This window comes from Psilocybe cubensis, chromosome 2, assembly GCF_017499595.1.
Source record: "Psilocybe cubensis strain MGC-MH-2018 chromosome 2, whole genome shotgun sequence".
NCBI lineage: Eukaryota > Fungi > Basidiomycota > Agaricomycetes > Agaricales > Agrocybaceae > Psilocybe > Psilocybe cubensis.
Genome location: NC_063000.1, coordinates 3,173,011 through 3,194,200, shown reverse-complemented (window position 1 = coordinate 3,194,200; position 21,190 = coordinate 3,173,011). Strand labels below are relative to the sequence as shown.

Here is a 21,190-nt window from a genome sequence, read left to right as displayed (position 1 = left end):
ACTCCCAACGTACTGCTCCTAGATCATGGTATGACCCTGCTTATGTTTCTTATGTCAAGAGGTGTATGTGCGTATTTCTTGTGTCTTTGTTTAATCTCCGGAGTCCTTGGGTCACTTTCGAATTTCGTAGTAGGTACGCGACGCTAAACTTTGCAAGGTGAAGGCGGATATCGGATTCGGATGGTAGATGCTACACACGTATTATGGCTATGTCGGTGTGATAAACGGTTTGATGCAGTGTGAATTATTGTAACGGTGAGGTATTTTTATATTATATGATGAGTTGTAATAGCTATACATACGTACGAGACTATCGTCAACTGACAATTGACAACTGGCAATTGGCAATTGGTAGTTGAGTTGGACGCCTTGGGCTAGGGTTTTTGGTTGGGTTCTGACTTCTCAGATCTCAGGGTTCGACGTCGTCTAATGGTTATTTAATAAAATTAAAAGCTAGCTAGTGAGTAAGGAGAAGTGGAAGTGGAAGTTCGGTAGCGTAACAGCGTTCATATACATGTGGGATGGGTGGAAAAGGGTTCAAGCACACACACACTGATGTGTCTTTTTTTGTCATTTTTCACATGTAAATTATTTTCAAGGAGTGTGCAAGTGCTTCAAGTTTGTCGTTTCATCGTTGTGGGTAGAGTTCGTTGGACTTTTTCTTCCGTCATTCTTGCTGTCTGTTTGTGGGGTTTGTGTAGCGTGCCGGCTATGTCTGTCATATGTCTGGCGCGCGGCACTCACTCGTCTGTGACTCTATGACGGAATACGGTTTAGTGCCTTTTTGTGTTTTTTAATGTCTGTTATCTTTGTGTGAGGAATTTAGGCTGGAAAATGGGATAGTATAGCGAGTTAATCGTTATAGTATTAAGTTCAAGGACGATGACAAAGGATGAATCGGTTTGGGCAAATAAGTTTTGTCATAGTGGTAAACACTTATTTTTTTATTAGGTATGTGGTGGAGATTGTAGGGGTTGGTTGTCTCCGGCGGTGAAGAGACCCGAGCAGTGGAAGATATTCGCGTGCCAGTTTTTTCTGATAATGCGCATATATACAGATGGATTCCTCGTTGATCGTGGAAAGAGATAGGACGCGGATACATCGTAGATGTCAGTGCCAGTACATAACGATCTTTGCGATCTAGACGGTCTCGAATGTACTGTGAAAAAATTGGATACATATTTATGTTTTGTTTGAACAGAGCCAGGCTGCTTCGGGCATGTTACGGTGGTGCGATCGTCACATCCTGCGACCCCGAGTGCAGTATGGCGCGTCCAAAGGGGCAGAAGCACACCCGAGGTCGATCGTGTTTCCGCTCTGGTCGTCAGGCTGGGGGGTGGAAGGCTAGGAGAGGACTTGGGTGGCCGAGTCATGGACAAGCGCGCTTTGATCGACTATCACTAGATGCCCTGTGCCGCGGCTTGCTAGCTAGCCAGACGTCGATCCCAGTTGTTGACAAGCGTCGGATATTCGCTAGTTCGCTTAGATAGAGAGAAAGAGAGCTGTAGGTAGATGCCAGAGGTGTGATGTGGATTGTCAAAATGGGTCGGTGTAAGAGTTGGATGGAGGACCGAGAGGGCGGAGTAACGAGTCGGGTCGGAGGAGAGGACTAAAATGGCCGCTGGCTATTATTCCGGCTCAGTCAGCTGGTCTCTCCTTTGACGCTATTACTATTCGGATTCGGGCGTATATAAAACCAGGGCTTTCTCATTTTACAATCCATCCATCCTTGCCGAATCTCTATATTAAAGTATACCACGCGTCTGCCAGCACCCACCGAGGTCTACGCGAGCTTCGACGAGAGAGCTCGACTTTTGAGGATCTGCACGCCTTGTGTTCAAGTTCTGGAAAAAACCGACAGACGACGACCGCATTTTCTAGCGAGGATCCTGCAGTCTTCTGTTGATTGTGATTGTGATTGTGATTGTCCCAAGACGGTTTCATCACGCTCGTGATCCACGTCTCTGCGCGTTTCAGCCGCTCCCCACCGCCATTTAAACCACCTGGCTTGCTCTTTCCTTCCATCTAACCACCCATCCGAATACAAGCTTAACCTTGTTCATATATCAAGGCCACGCTTTGACCTTGCCGCACAGACTCAGAACAAACTTGTGCCTGGACCCCACATTACATTGAGCTAAACCCCCACACCCCACAACCTCAAACCAAACCAACTAAAACATGCGCGCAGCACAAAAGCTCTACATCCACCCCGAACTCTCAGACTCGGAGGTCTGGGCGACAGACGCCTACAACCGCTCGGGCAAGACCCGCCTCGCCGCCGTCGTCGCCGTCTTCTGGACGTCCGTGCTTTCGACGGTTGCGGTCTGCCAGTTCATGGGATACCTCGACGTGCGTGCGTTACAGACCAAGTGAGTGATACGGTTGAGTTGTGGTGAAAAGTGCTGATTAAGATTGTCTAATATAGCCCGTGGTTCAGCGCTATTCTATAGCATGTCTTTGCGTCGAGGTGAATGAACGTGCGGACTACGCACTAGCCCAGCCCAGCCCATCCGACCATCCTGCATCAGCAACAAGCGCAGCGGTTTGCCCGTCATCCAAGCCCTCTGCGTATCCCATCTTCCCGACTTTTTCGAATCCATTCATCTCCCAACTCACACACATTCATCTGTATCATATGTATTATCACCCCTCATCCTCATCCCCGTCCCCCATCCCCATCGATCGCATCGTATTCTATCACATCATGCCCTGCACACGCACAAGCTCAAGCACAAGACCAATACCCAGCCTTTGACCGTTGCTCTCGCCGTTGCCCTTTGACGTTTTACATTTAACATTTTACATTTAGGTTTTTTTACCCTGCTCCCGCACATTTTCATCAACTCCCAATCCAGCACTTTGATAAATCATATTCATATCGCATAATTCCGAATTCCTCTAGATCTGGGGGGTGCTCGTTATGCTTATGCTTGTGCATATTCAAATCCGCTATCCCACTATTCTACTATTCGACATATGTTCATTGCGCTTTCGGCGCCGTAGCTCCCTACCTACCTACCATTCGCGACCCACGGAACGACTTCCGACGACGGTACTCACTGGGTATCATCCGACTGGAAGTGGAAGTGGAAGTGTCGTTACTACGGATGACACTTCATAGCTTCATTCTTCATTCTTCATTTGCCGCTTCATGGGGAATCTTGGATACCTATCTATCGTCGGTTTTACCGCTTTGGGTCCTTTTTGGCATTAGCACCACCGCTACCACCACTGCTACTACTACCCACTACCCACTACCCACTACCGCAACTAGCACTACCAGCACCACTACTACTAGTAGTACGATCAGTCAGCACTACCACCGCTACGACTCAGAGTACCTGAACTACCAGAACTACCAGAATTGCTATCGGCAGATTGGCTTGTGGCGCCCCCGGCTTGCGGATTGCAGATTGAGCTGGCGAAGACTCGAGACTCGAAGTAGGGTTTTAGGGTTGGGAAATGGATTTGAATCCTTCTTTATGGGTATCATGACCGTTTGTGTTCGACGTCTGACGTCCGATGTTGGATTGTGTGTGTGTCGCGGCTAGTTCTGAGCTGGGATGAGGTGGCTGCTATGTCGACCCCTTCTCGTCGATATTCTAACTCGACTCAACTCGAGAAGAATGACGAGGGTCGAGTGTTGGGGTGGTTTGGAGGGTATGCGTATATGCGTTCTTTTTTCTTTCTTTTTCTTTCTCTGTGTCTATGGCTCTGTCTCTTTCACTTTCTTTTGTTTGACCGCCTGTTGTGGTTGTATTTTTTATATCTCTTCCCTCCCACTCAATCTATCGCTCTTTTTACATCGCTCATTTCATTTCATTTTCACTTTCATTCATTTGACTTCGCTTTCATCCCTCCGTCTCCGTGCGCGAGACTCTTCTTCCAACCTAACCTAAACGAAACAAAAAGAATCGGCATTGTCATAGTCATTGGCAGTGATATTGGCCTTGGCGCTTGTGCATATACTTCCTTCCTTCCATCTTTTTCACTTTTTCTCTCTTCTCTTCTATCATTTCAACATTTCGCAATGCAATACGATACAATACAATACATTATATCTCCATCATCCCATTCATCCATTGTTTCATTCATTCATTCATTCATTCATTGTAGGAATATTTATATTATGGTCTGTCTGAAGTTAAAGTAGCTATGTACAAATAAAATTTCGGGTTTTTTCTTTTTCGTTTTCGTTTTTTGTGATGTGCTGTGCTGTGCTCTGGAGTGGAGTGGAATTTGGGGGATGGGCAGTGAGTGTGCTGTGTGCTGTGTTAGTATTAGGTCGGGTGAGATTGAAGCTTGAAGGATTGGGTTGTAAATTGCACTATGCACTACTAACTAGTAAGAAAGTAATGGTGTCTGGTCACATTGACACTGGACAGTGCTCAAAAATTTTTCTGGTTGTAAGTCGTGAATTATAATTGTGCTTTTCCTAGATTAGCTTTAGGCGCCAAACCCAAAGAACGGGTAAAGTGGAATGGAAGTACGGTGCGGAACGGTATGATACATGATAAGATGGACGCGGAGATGAAGTAAAAAATACTGTGATATGTGTTAACTATTATGTCCCCCCTGGATAATCGTACATGGAACTACTACTAAAGATGATAGAACTATGGAACCTATCGAATTATGGATCACGGATCTATGGACGAATGGATGGATGGATGGATTGTTACAGTGAACATTGATATTGATATTGATATTAAAAGCTGACATTGCACTGCATACTGCATACTGAAATATTTTTTTACAAGGATGAACTTCGAACTTCGAAGTTGGATGTCACTGGACACTGGACACGATCATAGTATCCCTATGTATGGTTTCTTAGATGGAACTTGATACGGCTATAGATATAGTTATCATAACCCCCGCTGCAGTTCTACTGGTCTAATACCAGTAGTTGATGGGTAATCTTTCTTTCGAACTTCGAACGGTATCTGTGTAATTAATTATAAAGACTCATAGTTCTCGAGATGCAATCAGTCAATCAGTTATGCACCACCCATAGCCAGCTGCTATCTTGAGGCGCTGGGGTATGCGTGTGTGTGAGTCTTCCATTTCCATTCTTCCAGCTGTTCTTTTTAAAGACTGACTGGCACGAGCGTGAATCAGGTAGGATAGGGATCGCCCTCTGATGCGGATGCGTTACATTCCACAGTCGAAAATAGAGGATCCGGAATTTTTGAGTCTGAGGCAGAGGCGGAGGTAAGAGGTAAGAGTCAAAAATCAAGGGGTCAGACCTTCATAGTTTGGATGTACCAGGTTTCACGAGAAACGCATATAGGGTATGATGTGGATGAAATTTTTGGCACAGACAGACAGAAAAAAAAGAGAAATCAAAAGATATGGGACCTTGAGGGGGTAGTGGGAATGATTGATTATACAGCGTGATTGTATATTCGTTGATACATCAACGAGGGGTGGTGGGGTGGATATATCATGTTTGGGTGGTGTGGATGGGTGCGAGTGGATATGGAGAGGCCGACGGTGGGGGGATGGTCTAGGGAGCGGAGGGGGGTGGACGCGGGTCGGGGTATGGCTTGAATGCAACCCGACCGAGCGGTGATTTTGCAGTTGCAGAGCAAAGCCAGGGACGTAGATTCTATAGCTGACCTATTCTCTGCTGCATCTTCTCTTTGACGGTGAGGTATGCGCTCATGAGTGTCTGCTCGTTGATGACAATCTCGGTGGTGTCTGCGCGCGGGCGGCTCACGCGCGAGGCGATAGCTGCCGAGTCAGTGTCGACGATGATTCTGTAATATGCGTAGAAGTCAGTACGAGTAGAGGAAGAATGGAAGGGGAGGAGAGGAGAGACGGACCCGTCGTCGATGGTCTCGTCGAGACAGAGGAGGACGAGATCGAGGTTCTCGAGGACGGCGCGCTTCTCGAGGGCGTTGCGGAGGAGAATGCTGAGTGCGTCTGTGAGAGAGCTGAGGGCGGAGTAGAGCATGAGCTCGTTCTCAGTCGGGCCGGCGATGAAGTAGAGGATGAGGTCGAGCGAGTGTTTGTACACGATCAGATGCGAGTCGTACAGGATGATGTCGCCTGTGAGCTGTCTGTTAGTTATTGGCTATAAGCTGGGGGCAGCGGTGTACCTCCGGCTTTCTTTGTTTTCTGCCATAGCCCCTTCTCAAATGCCTTTTGCTCTTTCAGCGTGAGCAGGTTCTTGGACTCGCCCTGTGGATGGCTTTTGGGGCGGTAGTATTTCGCGAGCACGCGGTTGCCCTCGGTGTCGAGGACAATGAACGCTTGGACGCTGTATAGTGAGAGATTCATCTATGAACAGATCAGAGGTCGGTCAGAATTGGAGAGGCAGCGCAGGACGTACCTTGGACACGTCGAACGTGTAAGCAGTACCGTAACAAGTTATCGCTCACAGCGGAGTTTGAATCACTTGCCTCTCATTTCGCTTTGTATCTACAATGTCAATAACGCGATTTAAACTCGTGTTTTTCTCCCCAAAGGAAAGCACGAGCAAGATTTTGGACCACCTCTTCCGCGCCTGTCCAAAGACGCTAGGCAATATTGGAGAATATGAGCGATGCGCGTTTGTCACGCGTGGAACTGGTCAGCGCGCGTATCGGAGGAAAGGGTTGTGTTTCTGAGACTTGTTACGCCTCTCTTTGCAGGTCAATTTATGCCCAAGCAAACTGCGAATCCAACCATTGGGTCTGCTGGTCAGTTGGAGTTTGTAGAAGAGGATAGAGTCGAAGTGCTCGTGAGCGATGCGACAAGCACTAGGGAAGAGGTGAAACAGGCTATAAAGGAGCTTAAAAATGTGCGCTTTGCCCTTTCTAATTTATTTGACTGGCTAATATAACCTGGAGCGCAGATTCATCCTTACGAAGAAGTCGCGTACGATGTTTACAAGCTCGAAGATCTACGAAGACACCGTTTTATCCTGTGCAGCGCGCATACATATTAACCAAAAGACGGTGGAGATGCCATAGCCTTCATCTCGTATACCTCCGCTCCCATGAATACGGAGTAATTCATGAGAGCATCCTCGAGCACACCACGCGTATTCGTCGGTAAAAAACGTGATAACATGTCCAAAGGGAGGGAATTCCAAGTACACTGGTATATGGAATATTTATACATGTCCTGTTGCGACGGGATTTTGCATAAATCAGGAAAGGTTCAAGGGACTTTTGGCGCCGTGGCGGTGTCGCGTACGGAAGTGATGCACGCGGGTTGCGGGGGCTTCTATGCGTTTTCTGTCGTCATTGGTCAGGGATGGGGCGCAGGCTGCGTTACCCGCCCCTCCGTATCTATTTATACCCGCCACCCCCACACGCTTTCCCTTCTTTGCTCAAAATATTGACGGGCTTCGCGTTTCGTACATAAGTGCTAGATCACATCTTTTCTTCGTTTCATTCAGTTCGCTCGCTTGCTTGATTTAGTGCTCGAGGAAACTCTTCGTTGCAATTTCCTGGTGAAATCTCAGCGCGCTCTGACGTGACTATCACTACATCTACCGCAACGCGGTCGCAATGCTCTTACCTACCACCTATACCCTGGCGCTGCTCCAGCTCCTGCGCTCTTTCCCGGTAGTCTCTGCATGCCCAGACCACGACAGCAACGATCACGAGCACGCTCTGAATCACGGACACAGTCATACTCACGCCGCGGCGCGACGAGCTGAGCCGTCAATCCTGCTCGCGCCCCCGACGCGCCCGCTCGAATGGGGCGATATCAACTTTATACATACGACGGATAGCCATGGGTGGTTGTTGGGCCACCAGAAGGCGTCCTTCCCGGAGCCTAACTATAGGTATGTGGTTCTGGTTTACTTCAGATCTTCGTCTTTGAGTCTTTGAGTCTTTAGACTTTGAGGGCGGGGACTCTTGGATGTGTAGTATTGATCGTGATTTTTTTTTCTTCTGCTTCCTCTAGTGGTGATTTTGGAGATTTTGCATCGTTCGTGGCGCATATGAAGGAATTGGCACTTGTAAGCTTCGTTTCTAATTTAACCTTTCCAACTTTTGCGTTGCTTGATGTGCTGTAAAGAAGAGATTGCTGACTTTGTGCTCTTTTGTTGAACGATGACGATGACGTAGGAACGCGACGTGGATCTTCTGCTTATTGATTCGGGTGATTTGCACGATGGTATGTTATTTTCTGGTTTTTCTGTGTGTCAGTCTAAAGTGCCGTACTGAGAGAGGCTTTTTTGATTTTAGGAACTGGGCTGACGGATGGGTTTCCACCTGGTGGCATCGATGCGCATGATGTACGCTTATTGTCCTAGGGACCAGATCGGATGTCTGCGCTGACTGAATTTTTTTGGGTAGGCTAACCAGTTTATTAAAAAACTTCCTTACGATGTGATGGCTATTGGAAAGTAAGCATTCATACCTGTCTTCGTCTTCTAACCTAGCCTCGTATATCTAAAAATTGTGTAGCCACGAACTGTATTTATATCCCAACGCGCTCGATATGTATGTCCATTCTGATACTCAACAAACACTCAAAATTCTAATCGATATCGCGGTGTACAGGCACCAAAACTTCGCTCCGAGTCTGAAAGGCCGATACCTCACTTCGAACGTGAACATCACCCTCCTCAACGACGCAGGCCAGGTCGTCTCTGTGCCCATCGGAGAGCGGTTTGTAAAGTTCAAAACTAGAAAGTAAGTATATAAATTATAATGCTTCTATATTTCGTATATACATACTAAGCCTTTTGGTTTTTTTTTTGTAACGCTTTTGTTTTGCTTTTGGTTTTTGGTTGGTAGAGGACGGAAAGTGACGTCGTTGGGTGTTCTATTTGATTTTACGTCGAATGATCGGAATACTACGGTGCAGAAGGTGGTGGATATGGTTCAGGAGTCGTGGGTAGGTTTATTGGTTTTTGGGAGGTATAGCGCGCGGTATTGATGATCTGGTGGTAGTTTCATGAAGCTATTCAGGAGGAACCGGACTTTTTCTTGCTTGTTGGGTCAGTCCACCTTTCCCCCCCTCGTTTTAGGTTAAAAAGATCTGATGTTGATTGTATAGACATATGCCTGTTTCGCGTGATGATTGTGTGTTCTTAGAGATATCATTTTGGAGAGTGCCAACTTGGAGCTGATTTTTTGGTATAGGGCCTCTGGTGTTCAATCCTATCCGCGCGCTCCATCCCACCACCCCAATTCTAATCTTTGGCGGTATGCGTATCTTTAGTTTTGGTGTCGATTGTGACTCTTATGCGATTCTTTGGCTAGGCCATACACATATTCGTGATTGTTGTATGTACACGACCTTCTGTTTTTGTTTGGGGTGTCTGATAGACTTTTTTTTTATTTTTTTGTAGTGCAGTTTGATGGTCGTTCGATGTCGTTGGAGAGTGGAAGGTATATGGAAACTGTTGGTGAGTTCGAAAGTGGAGAGTGGGTTTCTGCTTGTATCTTAAGCTGATTTATGGTTTTATAGGATGGCTAAGTACGTTGTACTTTTTGGATGATGTATGGTCTCTGGAGTTGACTGATGCATTTACAGGCGCGAAACTTGATAAGAAAGGGAGTACGAAGAATATCACGTTCAGCCGTAGATATCTTGATCCCAATCGTGTCACGTATGAAGTACACTTTTTTTTCCTTCATTTCATTTTTCATAAAGTTTATACTTTTATTTTCTAGTTCCACACGAGAAAAACTGAACACAACTTTGATACACCTCTGAGGAAGAGTATCACGAAGGGCCTGAACGCTTTGGCTCAGCGATTTGATTTGTCGTTCTTGTTTGGTACTGCGCCGCATGATTTTACTATAAGCCGGTAGGCCTTTTTCCCGCTTTGTGGATTTATGTTGCTTTAAACTTATTCTTTCTGTAAGATCGCCGTACACTTCTGAGACGTCTCTTCCGCGTCTCTTTATTGAACAGGTGCCGAACCCTCTTCTCAAACTTACAGTTGTACATTTAACTGAATGACCGATCTAGGCCGTTCCAGTAGCATTAGCCATCAACAACACCCGAGCCTCAATCCCCAATCTCATCATCTCCAACACCGGATCGCTGCGCTTCGACATCTACGCTGGAGAATTCACAAAGAACGACCAGCTGACAATTTCACCTTTTACTAATGGGTTTGTGTACATCCCTAATGTACCGCTTGGGCTGGCGAATCGGGTTGTCCCTGCGCTGAATGACCCTGAGCAGGCGAATGTGAAGAGGCATTATCATGGGACGTTGGAGTATAAGCGTAGGTTGGATGAGGCGTTTAGGAGGTATGGTGTTGAGAGGCGGGAAGCGGCGAATTTGACGCTTGGATATGTCACCTCCGACGTAAGATTTTCTCCCCCGCGTTCTATCATTTCACCCAACTACAACTATGTCGGTAGTCTTGTCCAGGAATAGGCGACGACATCATCCACGCGCCTCTACCCTCGTTTGATGTTCCGGACTACGTCAGCTCGGTCCCGCCGCAGCTGGCGGACGACGCGCCCATCGACCTCGTCTTCCGCGACTTTGACGAGCCGGCGGTACTGCAGATTTTGAATTCGGCACAGACGACGACGGAGTATACCCCTGATGATGTGTTTTCGTACAGCCCAGTGCTGGCGACGCAGGTTTTGGGGCTGTATGCGCAGGCTGCGTGGAATTGAGTTGGATGCGATGACCTAGGTGTTGGTGGGTGTTGGTGTGATGCCGCGTTTAGGGGCGGAATGAGACGCGACGCGACGCGTGTTGTGTCATGCTTGATGGGAGTCATGGGACGGAGTAGTGTCGGAGTTTGATTCTGACTTGGGATCACGTTTTTACGTCATTGATATTTATGATCTTGAGCCTTGAGACTCATCACCCTTCTGACATCTGTTCGTTCTACTTTTTAACGCTACCTTAATGCCTTTTGCTTTGATACAAATCAATAAAGGCGCAACATACATGTGCGTTTCTCTCTGTAAAGCAGTTTTGGCACTGTCAGTGTGATGAAGTTATGATTCGAACGACTTGGTTCGGGTGTCGTGGTCAGCTGAAGAACTTGGGACAGGTTTGGGACAGGTATGAAGATAGGGCGGAGGTGGCTGTCAAAAAAACATGGCAAACGAACGTGAGCGAGAGTGTGCATAAGTAGCGCACTGATGTAAACGTGCGTTGCGTTTCCAATTTATCGAAAAAAATCTTCGTATCATGGGAAGGCGGCGTACTTATGGAGGGCGGGATTATTGTGGCATCTTGACATCTAGCAACTACGAGGTCGAGGTTACTACTACGCAGTCTCCGGCTGTCCAAAGTGTACGCTTGAGGGTGTCACATTCGCCTCGGGTGCAAGTGGGGACATTGGATCTGCATGGGACATGGGAATTGTAGCCTCCTTCCAGTAATCTAACGCCGAAGATTCCGTGTTCGTGTTCGTGTTTATAGGCGCATGATATACGGAGACGAGGACTTGCGAATGAATAAAAGATCTTTCTCGATATGGGCAAGTCGAAAACTTGTAGGCGTTTCGTGTTGGGCACGGTTTCACAATGAGATGTCGGCTAGCGTCTCCAAGCAGTTTTACCTTCCAAAGGTGTCCAATCAGGTCGGCTTTAACATCCACTTTCCACATCGTCTGCGCCCCATCTGACATTATCTGACAGCTCCGTGTCCAGGGATAAGGAAATTTTGGCATAAACACATTATTACGCGGACGAAAAAAGATGCGAAAAAGCCAACGCACCATATGCTCTATCGTCGACAACGTTCTATTTTTATCCCGCGCCATCGTGATTCTCTCCATAGTTAACGTTGTGTTTTGGAAGGGGGATAGAAATGTTTATATAAGAAGCTTCCCCGACCGATCGCTTCGTTGTACGTGGTGTTCACTCGCTTCCTTGACGGGTTGCCCATTCAGAGCCTAGAGTCGAGAGTATGTTGTTGCTCACACCCAGCTTCGTCCTAGGACTTCTTGGGTCTTTGGCCGCGGTTTCTACGACCAGCGCGTGTGAAGATGGTCATGCTCACGATCACGCGAAGAGGACTACCCCGTCTGTCCAGTTGACCCCACCAACGCGCCAGCTCGAATGGGGCGACATCAACATTATCCACACCACTGATAGTCATGGATGGCTTCTTGGACATCAGAAATCGTCTTTCCCAGAGCCTAATTACAGGTACGTGTCGCTTTACTTTGATGCTATGGATAATGATGCTTATGCTCTTGTGTACTGTTAGCGGTACCTTTGGGGACTTTGCATCTTTTGTGACCCATATGAAGGAATTGGCCATTGTACGTCGAATATTTGTCTCTTCCTAGATAAGTTGCAAATAACTTTTTGAAGGAACGCGACACAGATCTTTTACTTGTCGATTCTGGTGACCTTCATGACGGTGCGGAAAAATCAATCGACTATTCGAGTCTACATTTCTAAATGTTGGCAAATATCATAGGCACTGGCTTGACCGATGGGTTCCCAGCTGGTGGCATTGATGCGCATGATGTACGGTGCTGTTTGATTGCGCTCACAGCATCAGCTAATTATGAGATTTTCTAGGCCAACCAATTCATCAAACAATTGCCGTACGATATAATGGCCATCGGAAAGTCAGTCTTTATTGTCTCTTAGACATATACATATTGTTTTCTGAACCCGCATTCCATCGAAGTCACGAGCTGTATATCTATGCCAATGCCCTCGACATGTACGCCGCTATCGACCAATTCAGTCCTGATTCCTAACCATACGAATTTAGGCATCAAAACTTTGCACCGAGTCTGAAGGGACGCTACTTGTCCTCCAACGTCAACATTACGGTTCTCAATGAAAAAGGACAGGTAGTCAGTGTACCTGTTGGAGGTGAGTCATTTTGTCCTGATATGCTGCATGAAACTTACAATATTTCCAGAACGATTCGCTAAGTTCAAGACGAGAAAGTGCGCTGTTTCTTTGAATTATTTTAGCAATTATTCAACTATATCATAGGGGTCGTAAAGTCACTTCTCTCGGTGTTTTGTTCGATTTCACTGGAAACGACCACAATACGAAGGTGCAGAAAGTTTCGGATATGGTGAAAGAAACTTGGGTATGGATATATCATCTTGAGTCTTTTTTTTTATCTTAAAACGTGCCACTTAGTTTGCAGAAGCTATCAAGGAAGAGCCAGACTTTTTCTTGCTCGTTGGGTGAGTTTGTAGTTAAAAAGGGCTATCTTCGCTTCTGACCTCCTTCAAGGCATATGCCAATTGCTCGTGACGATTGTGAGTCTCCTGAATGCGCCAACAAGACTCAAGTCTGATCATGTATATCTAACAGGGCCTCTTGTTTTCAATGCTGTTCGTGCTGTTCATCCCACCACGCCCATTCTGATCCTTGGTGGTAGGTTCTACCATTATTGTTTATGATGGTTTTTGAGCTTCATTCATTTGTAGGACACACCCATATTCGCGACTGCCGTATGTCCATATTGTTGCAAGTGTTATATTTGCTTGAACACTGACTTTTTTGAAGTTCAACTCGATGGTCGTTCAATGTCACTGGAGAGTGGAAGGTACATGGAAACCATTGGTAAATTCAACTTTCATATCTCAGGCCGAGTTGAAGTACTTATTATTCCGCTTTTCCAGGGTGGCTCAGTGAGTTTCCAAACCCTTTGGAGTTAAAGACGCGTATCTAACCTAAACGCAGGCGCCAAATTGGATAAAAAGGGGAGCAAAAAGAACATCACGTTCAGTCGTAGGTATCTTGACCCCAATCGAGTAACTTTTGAGGTAAGCTTGCGTTTTCGTTCATGTACTTTGTTATAAGGCTTCAATCCTGTTGTTGTAGTTCCATACCAGAAAGAACAGCTTCAATTTCGACACCCTTCAAGGAGAGAGCATAACTAAAGGATTGAACAATCTAGCCAAGAAATTCGATCTTTCCTTCCAATTTGGAACTGCTCCTCACGATTTCACAATCAGCCAGTAAGGCCAACTTGTTATATTACTGTATGGCCGATCTCATACAATTATATTACCCAGGGCGCCATTCCCATCCAACGATTCTCTTCTTAGTCTGTTCATTGAAAATGTATGAGCTCAATGATTGTGTATTCGAATGATGTTCTAACGAAGGTCCTAGGCCGTCCCCGTTGCTTTAGCTATCAATAACACCAGAGCTTCGATACCCAACATCATGATTACCAACTCGGGCTCGCAGCGATTTGACATATACGCCGGACCTTTCACCAAGAACGACCAGCTGACAGCGTCGCCATTCGACGATTCGTTCTTGTTCATCCCTAATGTGCCATTCTCCATTGCCAACAAAGTTCTCCCCGCCCTCAATGAAGCCGGTGCGAACGAAAGACGAGAACTTTTGGAGGAGAGAGAGCGTGAGCTTTATGGTCGCGGTCACGTCGATATGGTTTACAACCGCTGGCTGGAGGAACAGGATAGAAGGAGCGGGATCGAGAGAAGGGCCGCGCAAAACTTGACACTTGGATACGTTACCAGCGATGTAAGCAATCAGAATATTACTCTCTGTTTCGTGCCACTGATGACGTTTATGACCGCTCCAGGCTTGCCCAGGTGTCGGAGACGATGTTCTCCATGCTCCATTACCTTTCTTCCCGACACCCGACTTTATCGGTTCTGTGCCACCCACAGTAGCTGACGATGCACCTATCGACCTTGTATTTGTTGATTTCATCGAAACACAGCTGTTACAGATTCTCAACTCAGTGCAATCGGACAAGACGTTCACCACCGCGGATGTGTCGTTATATAGCCCGATTCTGGCTACACAGGCGGCCGCTGGACACATTTTTGGATGTGTTTGGCCGATGTATGTCAGACACAAATAAACATGTGTCTGCCACCTCCATCCGATATCAGTGGGTGACACAACAGGCCGAAATTCATGTGGCTGCCACATAAGTGCCAAGCACCGTTTGTGTCAGCCACATTCTAGCAAATACATATTTTTTTGTAGGCTTTTCATATGTATTCACAGTATAATATCATTGTGAAATTTTATTTTTGGTCTTTCATACAAGATTAGGTTATAATAAAACACCATATATTGAGCATGAAGCTGAAGCTAAATAACTACTAATCTAACGTCTATCCTATAAAGTACTCACTGGGTTATTGCATCCACAAATACCCATTCCACAGAGCCAAACTATGGTGTCGACAATGGCGATCGATTCCGGCTATGGCGTTGACGATGTTGTGTTGCGCATCCAACTATCACCCATTCTCCAGAGCCAAACTATGGTGTCAACGATGGCTATCGATTCCGGCAATGGTGTTCTTGGACCTTGTCAAACTTCAAAGCACATATTCTTGAACCTGTGGTGTTAAAATAAGTAATTTTCGCCATGGATAGCTGTCTAAAAATACTCAGCAATAAGCAGGTTCTTGCACCAGTGTGCGATCTACAAATCAAATGTCAGTCACCAAAAAAAAACTATGCCCAACCATGCCGCTCAACGCGTTCCCACATATTGGGAATCTGGATCTTTCCAGTGCATGGCTTTTAGTACATGAAAGGGCTGGATCTCTTAACAATGCACGGCGGAAAACACGGTGCCGCTGTGCGAGATCATGGAGGAAAAGATGAAAGCGATAACTCGTTGCTGTTGATCAAATGATCACCGGTGCCAAACACTAGCAAACTGAATATTAGGGGCTACATGTTCTCAACATCAACTTCAGATTTAGTTGCGTTTACACATACATTTCCGCATAATTAATAACTATATTGTAGTGGAGTCTAGTGGCTAAAAAGGTCTACCTGTTGAAGGACCACTAAATAATTGAGCAATTGCATTACCAAAATTTAAATGAGGTTCAGGCAGCCTCGAAGAAGAATTGGAAGGAAAGGACTGTATAGTGGTGGGTTGTGGGTCGGATGTGACATCGCTAGGGCTGGTAAAAGAGCGCTCGGAAGGGTGGCTTGAGAAATCTAAGCCTTTATTGGTCCTGAGAGAGTCCATCTCCAGACATTCAGCAATAAATCTATTCACAAGCTTAGCATAACTCATTGAGAATACAAGAGAAAACTCGGACTGTTTCAACTCAGCTGTATTATCTCCCAGCTCATCGTCAAGCCTCTTGAGCCATTGATCAACTTTGGACCAATAGTCTTCGCCATCAGCCACCCGACCGCGAGTTTTCCCAGCGGGAATGTTTGTTTTTTGCAATTTACGTTTTTGGTAGCAGAATGACCCGAATCGCTAGAGTTGTCGGTGCTTGGTGTTCCAAAATCCTGGTCATTGTTCTCCTCTTCTGAGTTGTTGTCATCCTTCTCAAGTTCAAAGGCCGAAAACATAGATGAATGGTCCCAGAAAAACCGCCACTTTACATTGCCACGTTAGTGAAACTTTTTGAATCAGAAATATTGAAGACACACCAATAACACATGTTTTGAGAGGTAAGCTGTATTGGAATTTGCACCAGACTCTGACGTAGGCAGACAATATTTCACAATGAGGCCCGCCGCAAATTCTTGCACAGAAGTAAACTTTGGGCCTGGAGTTATGCTTTGTATGATCTTTAATTTCACACATCAGTACACGGCATATGGTAAACCGGACAACCACACACCTCTTTTCGAAGCGTGTTTCTCTGAATTGTACAAACGGTTTGTATATGCGCCATCCATTTGGCCTCACGTCCCAGCCGATTCAGGATGTTGTCAAGGTAATTGTCTGCGGGCTTTTTTTTCATCTTTGCCTGCAAATGCATTTGTTTTAGACCGCCAATTAAAGTGAAAAGAACGCACCTCAACATCGATGTGAAGCGTCTTAAAGGACTGTCTAGAGGGCTTTAGAAGCTCTTTGATACAGGTTGATTTAATGGCCATCTAAAAGCTGGCTCAGACCACCGTGTTCATAAAGGCAAACAATGACTCACCTTTTGTGCATTTGATAACACAAAGTTCTCATCTTTTTGCAGCTCATAATCAGCCAAAAAACTGCTCAGCTGCCCGAGTCCTTGTAGATGTGTTTGCGTGGCAGTCAGTGCTTTATGCAGACGAACTTCGGCCCCAAACTGGCAGGCCAACATCATGATTCGACTTATCACTTCGGTCTAAGGAGGTTGCTCTTCAGGCACGGCTGTACAGATCTGCGGGTTTACGAGTTAGAAGCAGTTTGATGTAGGCGTTATGTAAAAAACAAGTTTACCTGATAAAGAAAAGTGAGATCTGCACTGTGGTTGCTTGTGAGGTTGAATCGGTGAACCAGGTTGTCAATAAACAGCTATGTACCAGTTGGGCGGTCCACGTCACGAGAAACAGGCTGTGATGCAAAAGCTGGGTCAATCGAAGAATGAGACATTGTGGATTCAGAATCAAGCAAACATCTCTTACCTTGCTTTTATACCCCAAGTTTGATTTGCCATGTTTGCCACAACAAACGAATCACATCGCGTTTGAGGTCAATCAACAATTCGCGTCGCGTTCGAGGTCAATCAACAATTCGCGTCGTGTCACATCAACAACAACAAACCTATGCGTCACATAAAAAGGAGGCGTCAAAGTTATTCCAAAGGTTTGCTCACCTTTTGTCTCACTCTCTCACTCCCTTAACCATCAGTCTGATATTTGTGTGGTTTCGTTATCTTGAACCGCTCAACATGTCTACCAACACTCTTGACAATTGTCTACCATCCCGCCTGCTGTCGCCTAAGACTCCATCGCCAAAAAAAAGTTTCAGGAAGCACAACCAAGATGAAGACGATGAGGCACCTAAAAAGTACCTGTCAACTCTGAATGCAGGTCAGTAAACAAACCTTGTTAAACCTCAGCATAACCTACCCTGACCTCCCACCCGTAGGGCTTGACGTTACTGATGGTCTGCCCAACTACAGTTTTTACGGCCTTGGTAAATAGAATCTTATCACGAATGCACTTGAACTTACACCATCCAAACTCAACTAGGTGATACCCCTGGATCAACGTGCCAAAGCGATCTCGAAGACCAGCCGGTTGTATCCAAAATGCCTGAAAAGAATGGTGCGTTTCATAAGTTGACAGTATTGCTGTGAAAGGTTGAGACCACTCACATCCACTTTATTAGACCATTCCTCCAAGGTTCCCCGCAACAAAACCACAATCAGCTTGAACAGGGCCTATCCACGTTCCCGACGCGATCTGGAGGCAGAGATTACTGTTTGGCGTGAAATAGCCATCGAGGCAACAAGAGAAGCTGTGGCCTATAAGAATCAGCTTTGAACGGCATGGTTGGACCTTGCCGCAGCACGCCAGGAGGCCCAGTCAACTAAAAAGGCGGTAAAAAACTTGGTTAGGTCTGTGAAGAATTCCAAACAACGCTCTGCATACCTGACGTTGGTGGTGGAGGGTCTAGAAGAGCAGTTGAGGACATATGTCAGACAGGAACACAACACAGCAATTATGCTGGTAGAAGAGAGGCATTGGAGCCAACAGCTGAAAGCAGCGTTGACGTCCCATGGCATTAACGTACCGGTTTACATTCCTCCTCAGCCTTTGCAGTCTGACAATCCCATTGCTATTGTTTAGACGGTTTGTGAAATAGAATCTGCAGCACTTTCAATACTATATTGTCAATTTGGCCTTACAAAAGGGATGCATGAAATATAACGCACCTGGGTAGTATTCCTGAGACCTGCATTACTCTGCGGTGTTTGTGTTTGTAGCGGACTGACGTATTACCAGGTGTTCTGAGGTCAAAGCAGTTGAAGTGTGTCGCGGGTGCAACGCGTCCACCTACGTCACCTGACCCCTATCACCTGACCCCTATCACCTGACCCCTGATCTGTTTAATGAGGTTCAACATTCCCCTCATTCGCGTTCGTATAAATACCCGTCCCACCGGTAAGCAAACGTTCGTATATCAGAAACGCGACAGGGCCCAGCTCTCGCGTTGGTTAGAGGCTTGCCAGGCGAGGGATCACCCCTGGACCGGGTCTGTCAAACTGCCAGCCAACGCAGGAGCTGGGGCGTGTCATGATTGCAAGAACCCTGCTCACCGTTGGTTTTTGCATGCACAGATGTCGGCCTGCCAATAGGCGCGCTATACGGTACGTCCTTGGAAACTTTTCTATGCATATACCAAGTTTTAAATCGGAAATCTGTTCAAGCAGACATGATCTGGGAGGGTGTATGCCCAGTGTCAGCCTGAGGTATGGGAGGATCCGTTGGCTTTTGACTTGATCTCTGCCTGGCGGGCAGCAGATGCAAGGGAGGACACAGACTTGTTAGATCTAGATCAAGGTGAGTCACCATGTTTGCCTACTCGTCATCTGCCCATTCACGTACTTGTCAATAGATGTCTTGATTCCATCGACCGACGATACGTCGACGCCATCCGTTCACAACATCTGGACGCCGTCGATCCACGATGCGTCAAAGAATCGGTCGACGGACGATACCTGGATGCAGTTTACGAACAATACGTCGACGCCGACGGCGTTGATCCACGACGTGTCGACCCCGTCAACCCGTGAATCGATGACGTCGATCCACGACGTGTCAACGCCGTCAACCCGCGAATCGACGACGTCAGCCCACAACGCATCGACCCCGTCAACCTGCGAGTCGATGCTGTCAGCCCACAACGCGTCGACCCTGTCAACCCGCGAGTCGATGCTGTCAGTCTATAACGCGTCGACCCCATCAACCCGCGAATCGACGACGTCAGCCCACGACGTGTCGATCCCGTCAACCCGTGAATCGACGACGTCAGCCCACAACGCGTCGACCCCGTCAACCCGCGAGTCGATGCTGTCAGTCCATAACGCGTCGACCCCGTCAACCCGCGAATCGACGACGTCAGCCCACGATGTGTCGATCCCGTCAACCCGCGAATCGACGACGTCAGCCCACAACGCGTCGACCCCGTCAACCCGCGAGTCGATGCTGTCAGCCCACGATGCGTTGACACCATCGGTTGACAATATGTTGACACCGCCGATTGTACCTTCGCAATCGTCGACCAAGCTTTCGCTTTCGTTACCTCAGCGAGACCCATCCGTGCAAACCGCCAGCCTGAAAAGGCCATACAATGGGCTTTCCAACAGTCATCGCAGCCGCAAGTATCAGCGGACGTTACAATACAATAAGCACGGACACACACCAAAACCCAGTCTTTTAAGCATGCTTCCCAGCTGCCAGCCAGAGGCTCTCAACGTCAAGCTTGACACTTTGCCTGCCACGCAAGGCGCCTATGGTGCTAAACCAACAAAACCCCACAAAAGTCACCTATATAGCTTGGATGCCATCAAGGCCCTTGGGTTCCGCATTATACCTTGGGATAGATGGTGAGTTACAACTCTTCTGATCTGTTCAGTTTGATGGAGTTAAAGCTAATGCACTATAGCACCCCCGTCCCGTTTGTTTCTGAAGACGGACGTATTTTTATGGTTCTGGCAGGCCGTCCTAAGGACCCTGCATACGAACGTGCCACGGAGGAAGCATTTGATCTACTGAGGGAGGCCGGACACACCACAGTGTTTACACACAAAGACTATTCAGAAAATCGTGGTCATTATCCCGCACTCAACATCGGCGTTACACACGGTGTAGGGACACACTCTCCACTCAACCGCGTCCAGCGCCATCCCAAAATCACTGCCAAGCTCTTGCAGTCGGAAAGCATTCAACAAATGGCCAGTTTTGCCAGCAGTAAGTGACTCCTATGCCTGTTTTGTGAACCTGTTTTTAAACACATCCACAGGTGCATTTGCTACATGGAGCCCTAAAGTGTACAACCACTATAAGTTGTACATGGATAAGATATTCGCCAATGACTCCACGCTAGTCCGACTGTTTCGCCGCAGCATATTTCCGGCGGCCACCTTCAACCTAGGGTCTGTGGTTTGCACCATCCCGCATTTTGATATCAAAAACTGTCCATATGGCTGGTGCGCCATCCAGTCTTTAGGGAAATTCAATGCCAAAAAGGGTGGTCACTTTGTGGTGTGGGGCCTGAAAGTGGCCATTGAGTTCCCTGCAGGATCTACCATCCTTATGCTGTCCGCCGTCCTAGAACATTCAAACACCAGCATTGAACACGGAGAGGAGCGTGCTTCCTTTACTCAGTATGCTTCAGGTGGCCTGTTTAGATGGGTTGATTATGGCTACCGCACCGAGAAGGAGTTAAAACGTACAAACCCCAAGCTTTATCAAGAGCAAATGGAGCTTAGGCCAACACGATGGAAGAGGGGGTTGGGCATGTTGTGCACCTTACAAGATCTTATTTCAAAAGCTGCGTTTGAGGTCTCTGGACAAGTTTGATCTGCTATTCTTCT

The 21,190-nt window shown here is 46.9% G+C and overlaps 8 protein-coding genes across 8 annotated transcripts; 6 read left to right on the top strand and 2 right to left on the bottom strand.

Moving 5' to 3' along the window:
* Nucleotides 1–2,181: 2,181 nt before the first annotated feature.
* On the top strand, nt 2,182–2,453 carry JR316_0002544 (uncharacterized protein; the record flags this gene model as incomplete). The annotated part of the gene is made up of 2 exons (XM_047888336.1): nt 2,182–2,372; nt 2,429–2,453. 2 exons carry the CDS (start codon nt 2,182–2,184, stop codon nt 2,451–2,453), a joined length of 216 nt encoding a protein of 71 aa, XP_047753259.1.
* Nucleotides 2,454–5,614: 3,161 nt separating this feature from the next.
* Nucleotides 5,615–6,288, bottom strand: JR316_0002543 (putative coatomer subunit zeta; the record flags this gene model as incomplete). Its single annotated transcript, XM_047888335.1, has 3 exons — nt 5,615–5,765; nt 5,832–6,057; nt 6,108–6,288. The coding sequence occupies 3 exons, from the start codon at nt 6,286–6,288 to the stop codon at nt 5,615–5,617; spliced, it is 558 nt and encodes a 185-aa protein (XP_047753258.1).
* Nucleotides 6,289–6,434: 146 nt separating this feature from the next.
* Nucleotides 6,435–6,937, top strand: JR316_0002542 (GTP cyclohydrolase 1 type 2-like protein; the record flags this gene model as incomplete). Its single annotated transcript, XM_047888334.1, has 3 exons — nt 6,435–6,579; nt 6,642–6,790; nt 6,845–6,937. The coding sequence occupies 3 exons, from the start codon at nt 6,435–6,437 to the stop codon at nt 6,935–6,937; spliced, it is 387 nt and encodes a 128-aa protein (XP_047753257.1).
* A 568-nt stretch (nt 6,938–7,505) lies between these two features.
* JR316_0002541 (uncharacterized protein) lies at nt 7,506–10,595 on the top strand (the record flags this gene model as incomplete). Its single annotated transcript, XM_047888333.1, has 18 exons — nt 7,506–7,786; nt 7,909–7,963; nt 8,073–8,121; nt 8,193–8,242; nt 8,304–8,353; nt 8,415–8,642; nt 8,748–8,847; nt 8,904–8,950; nt 9,010–9,035; nt 9,096–9,158; nt 9,216–9,239; nt 9,305–9,361; nt 9,424–9,432; nt 9,490–9,572; nt 9,630–9,766; nt 9,825–9,873; nt 9,931–10,275; nt 10,332–10,595. 18 exons carry the CDS (start codon nt 7,506–7,508, stop codon nt 10,593–10,595), a joined length of 1,917 nt encoding a protein of 638 aa, XP_047753256.1.
* A 1,249-nt stretch (nt 10,596–11,844) lies between these two features.
* JR316_0002540 (Secreted protein) lies at nt 11,845–15,001 on the top strand (the record flags this gene model as incomplete). Its single annotated transcript, XM_047888332.1, has 21 exons — nt 11,845–12,086; nt 12,148–12,202; nt 12,255–12,303; nt 12,364–12,413; nt 12,468–12,517; nt 12,580–12,615; nt 12,667–12,770; nt 12,820–12,847; nt 12,897–12,996; nt 13,050–13,096; nt 13,146–13,171; nt 13,227–13,289; nt 13,343–13,366; nt 13,422–13,478; nt 13,538–13,546; nt 13,599–13,681; nt 13,740–13,876; nt 13,934–13,982; nt 14,034–14,411; nt 14,473–14,738; nt 14,950–15,001. The coding sequence occupies 21 exons, from the start codon at nt 11,845–11,847 to the stop codon at nt 14,999–15,001; spliced, it is 1,905 nt and encodes a 634-aa protein (XP_047753255.1).
* A 970-nt stretch (nt 15,002–15,971) lies between these two features.
* On the bottom strand, nt 15,972–16,966 carry JR316_0002539 (uncharacterized protein; the record flags this gene model as incomplete). Its single annotated transcript, XM_047888331.1, has 5 exons — nt 15,972–16,256; nt 16,311–16,451; nt 16,505–16,633; nt 16,683–16,763; nt 16,814–16,966. The coding sequence occupies 5 exons, from the start codon at nt 16,964–16,966 to the stop codon at nt 15,972–15,974; spliced, it is 789 nt and encodes a 262-aa protein (XP_047753254.1).
* Nucleotides 16,967–17,536: 570 nt separating this feature from the next.
* On the top strand, nt 17,537–18,134 carry JR316_0002538 (uncharacterized protein; the record flags this gene model as incomplete). The annotated part of the gene is made up of 3 exons (XM_047888330.1): nt 17,537–17,678; nt 17,841–17,915; nt 17,980–18,134. 3 exons carry the CDS (start codon nt 17,537–17,539, stop codon nt 18,132–18,134), a joined length of 372 nt encoding a protein of 123 aa, XP_047753253.1.
* A 1,030-nt stretch (nt 18,135–19,164) lies between these two features.
* Nucleotides 19,165–21,176, top strand: JR316_0002537 (uncharacterized protein; the record flags this gene model as incomplete). Its single annotated transcript, XM_047888329.1, is given in 4 exon segments — nt 19,165–19,195; nt 19,210–20,200; nt 20,260–20,564; nt 20,617–21,176. The coding sequence occupies 4 exon segments, from the start codon at nt 19,165–19,167 to the stop codon at nt 21,174–21,176; spliced, it is 1,887 nt and encodes a 628-aa protein (XP_047753252.1).
* Nucleotides 21,177–21,190: the final 14 nt, after the last annotated feature.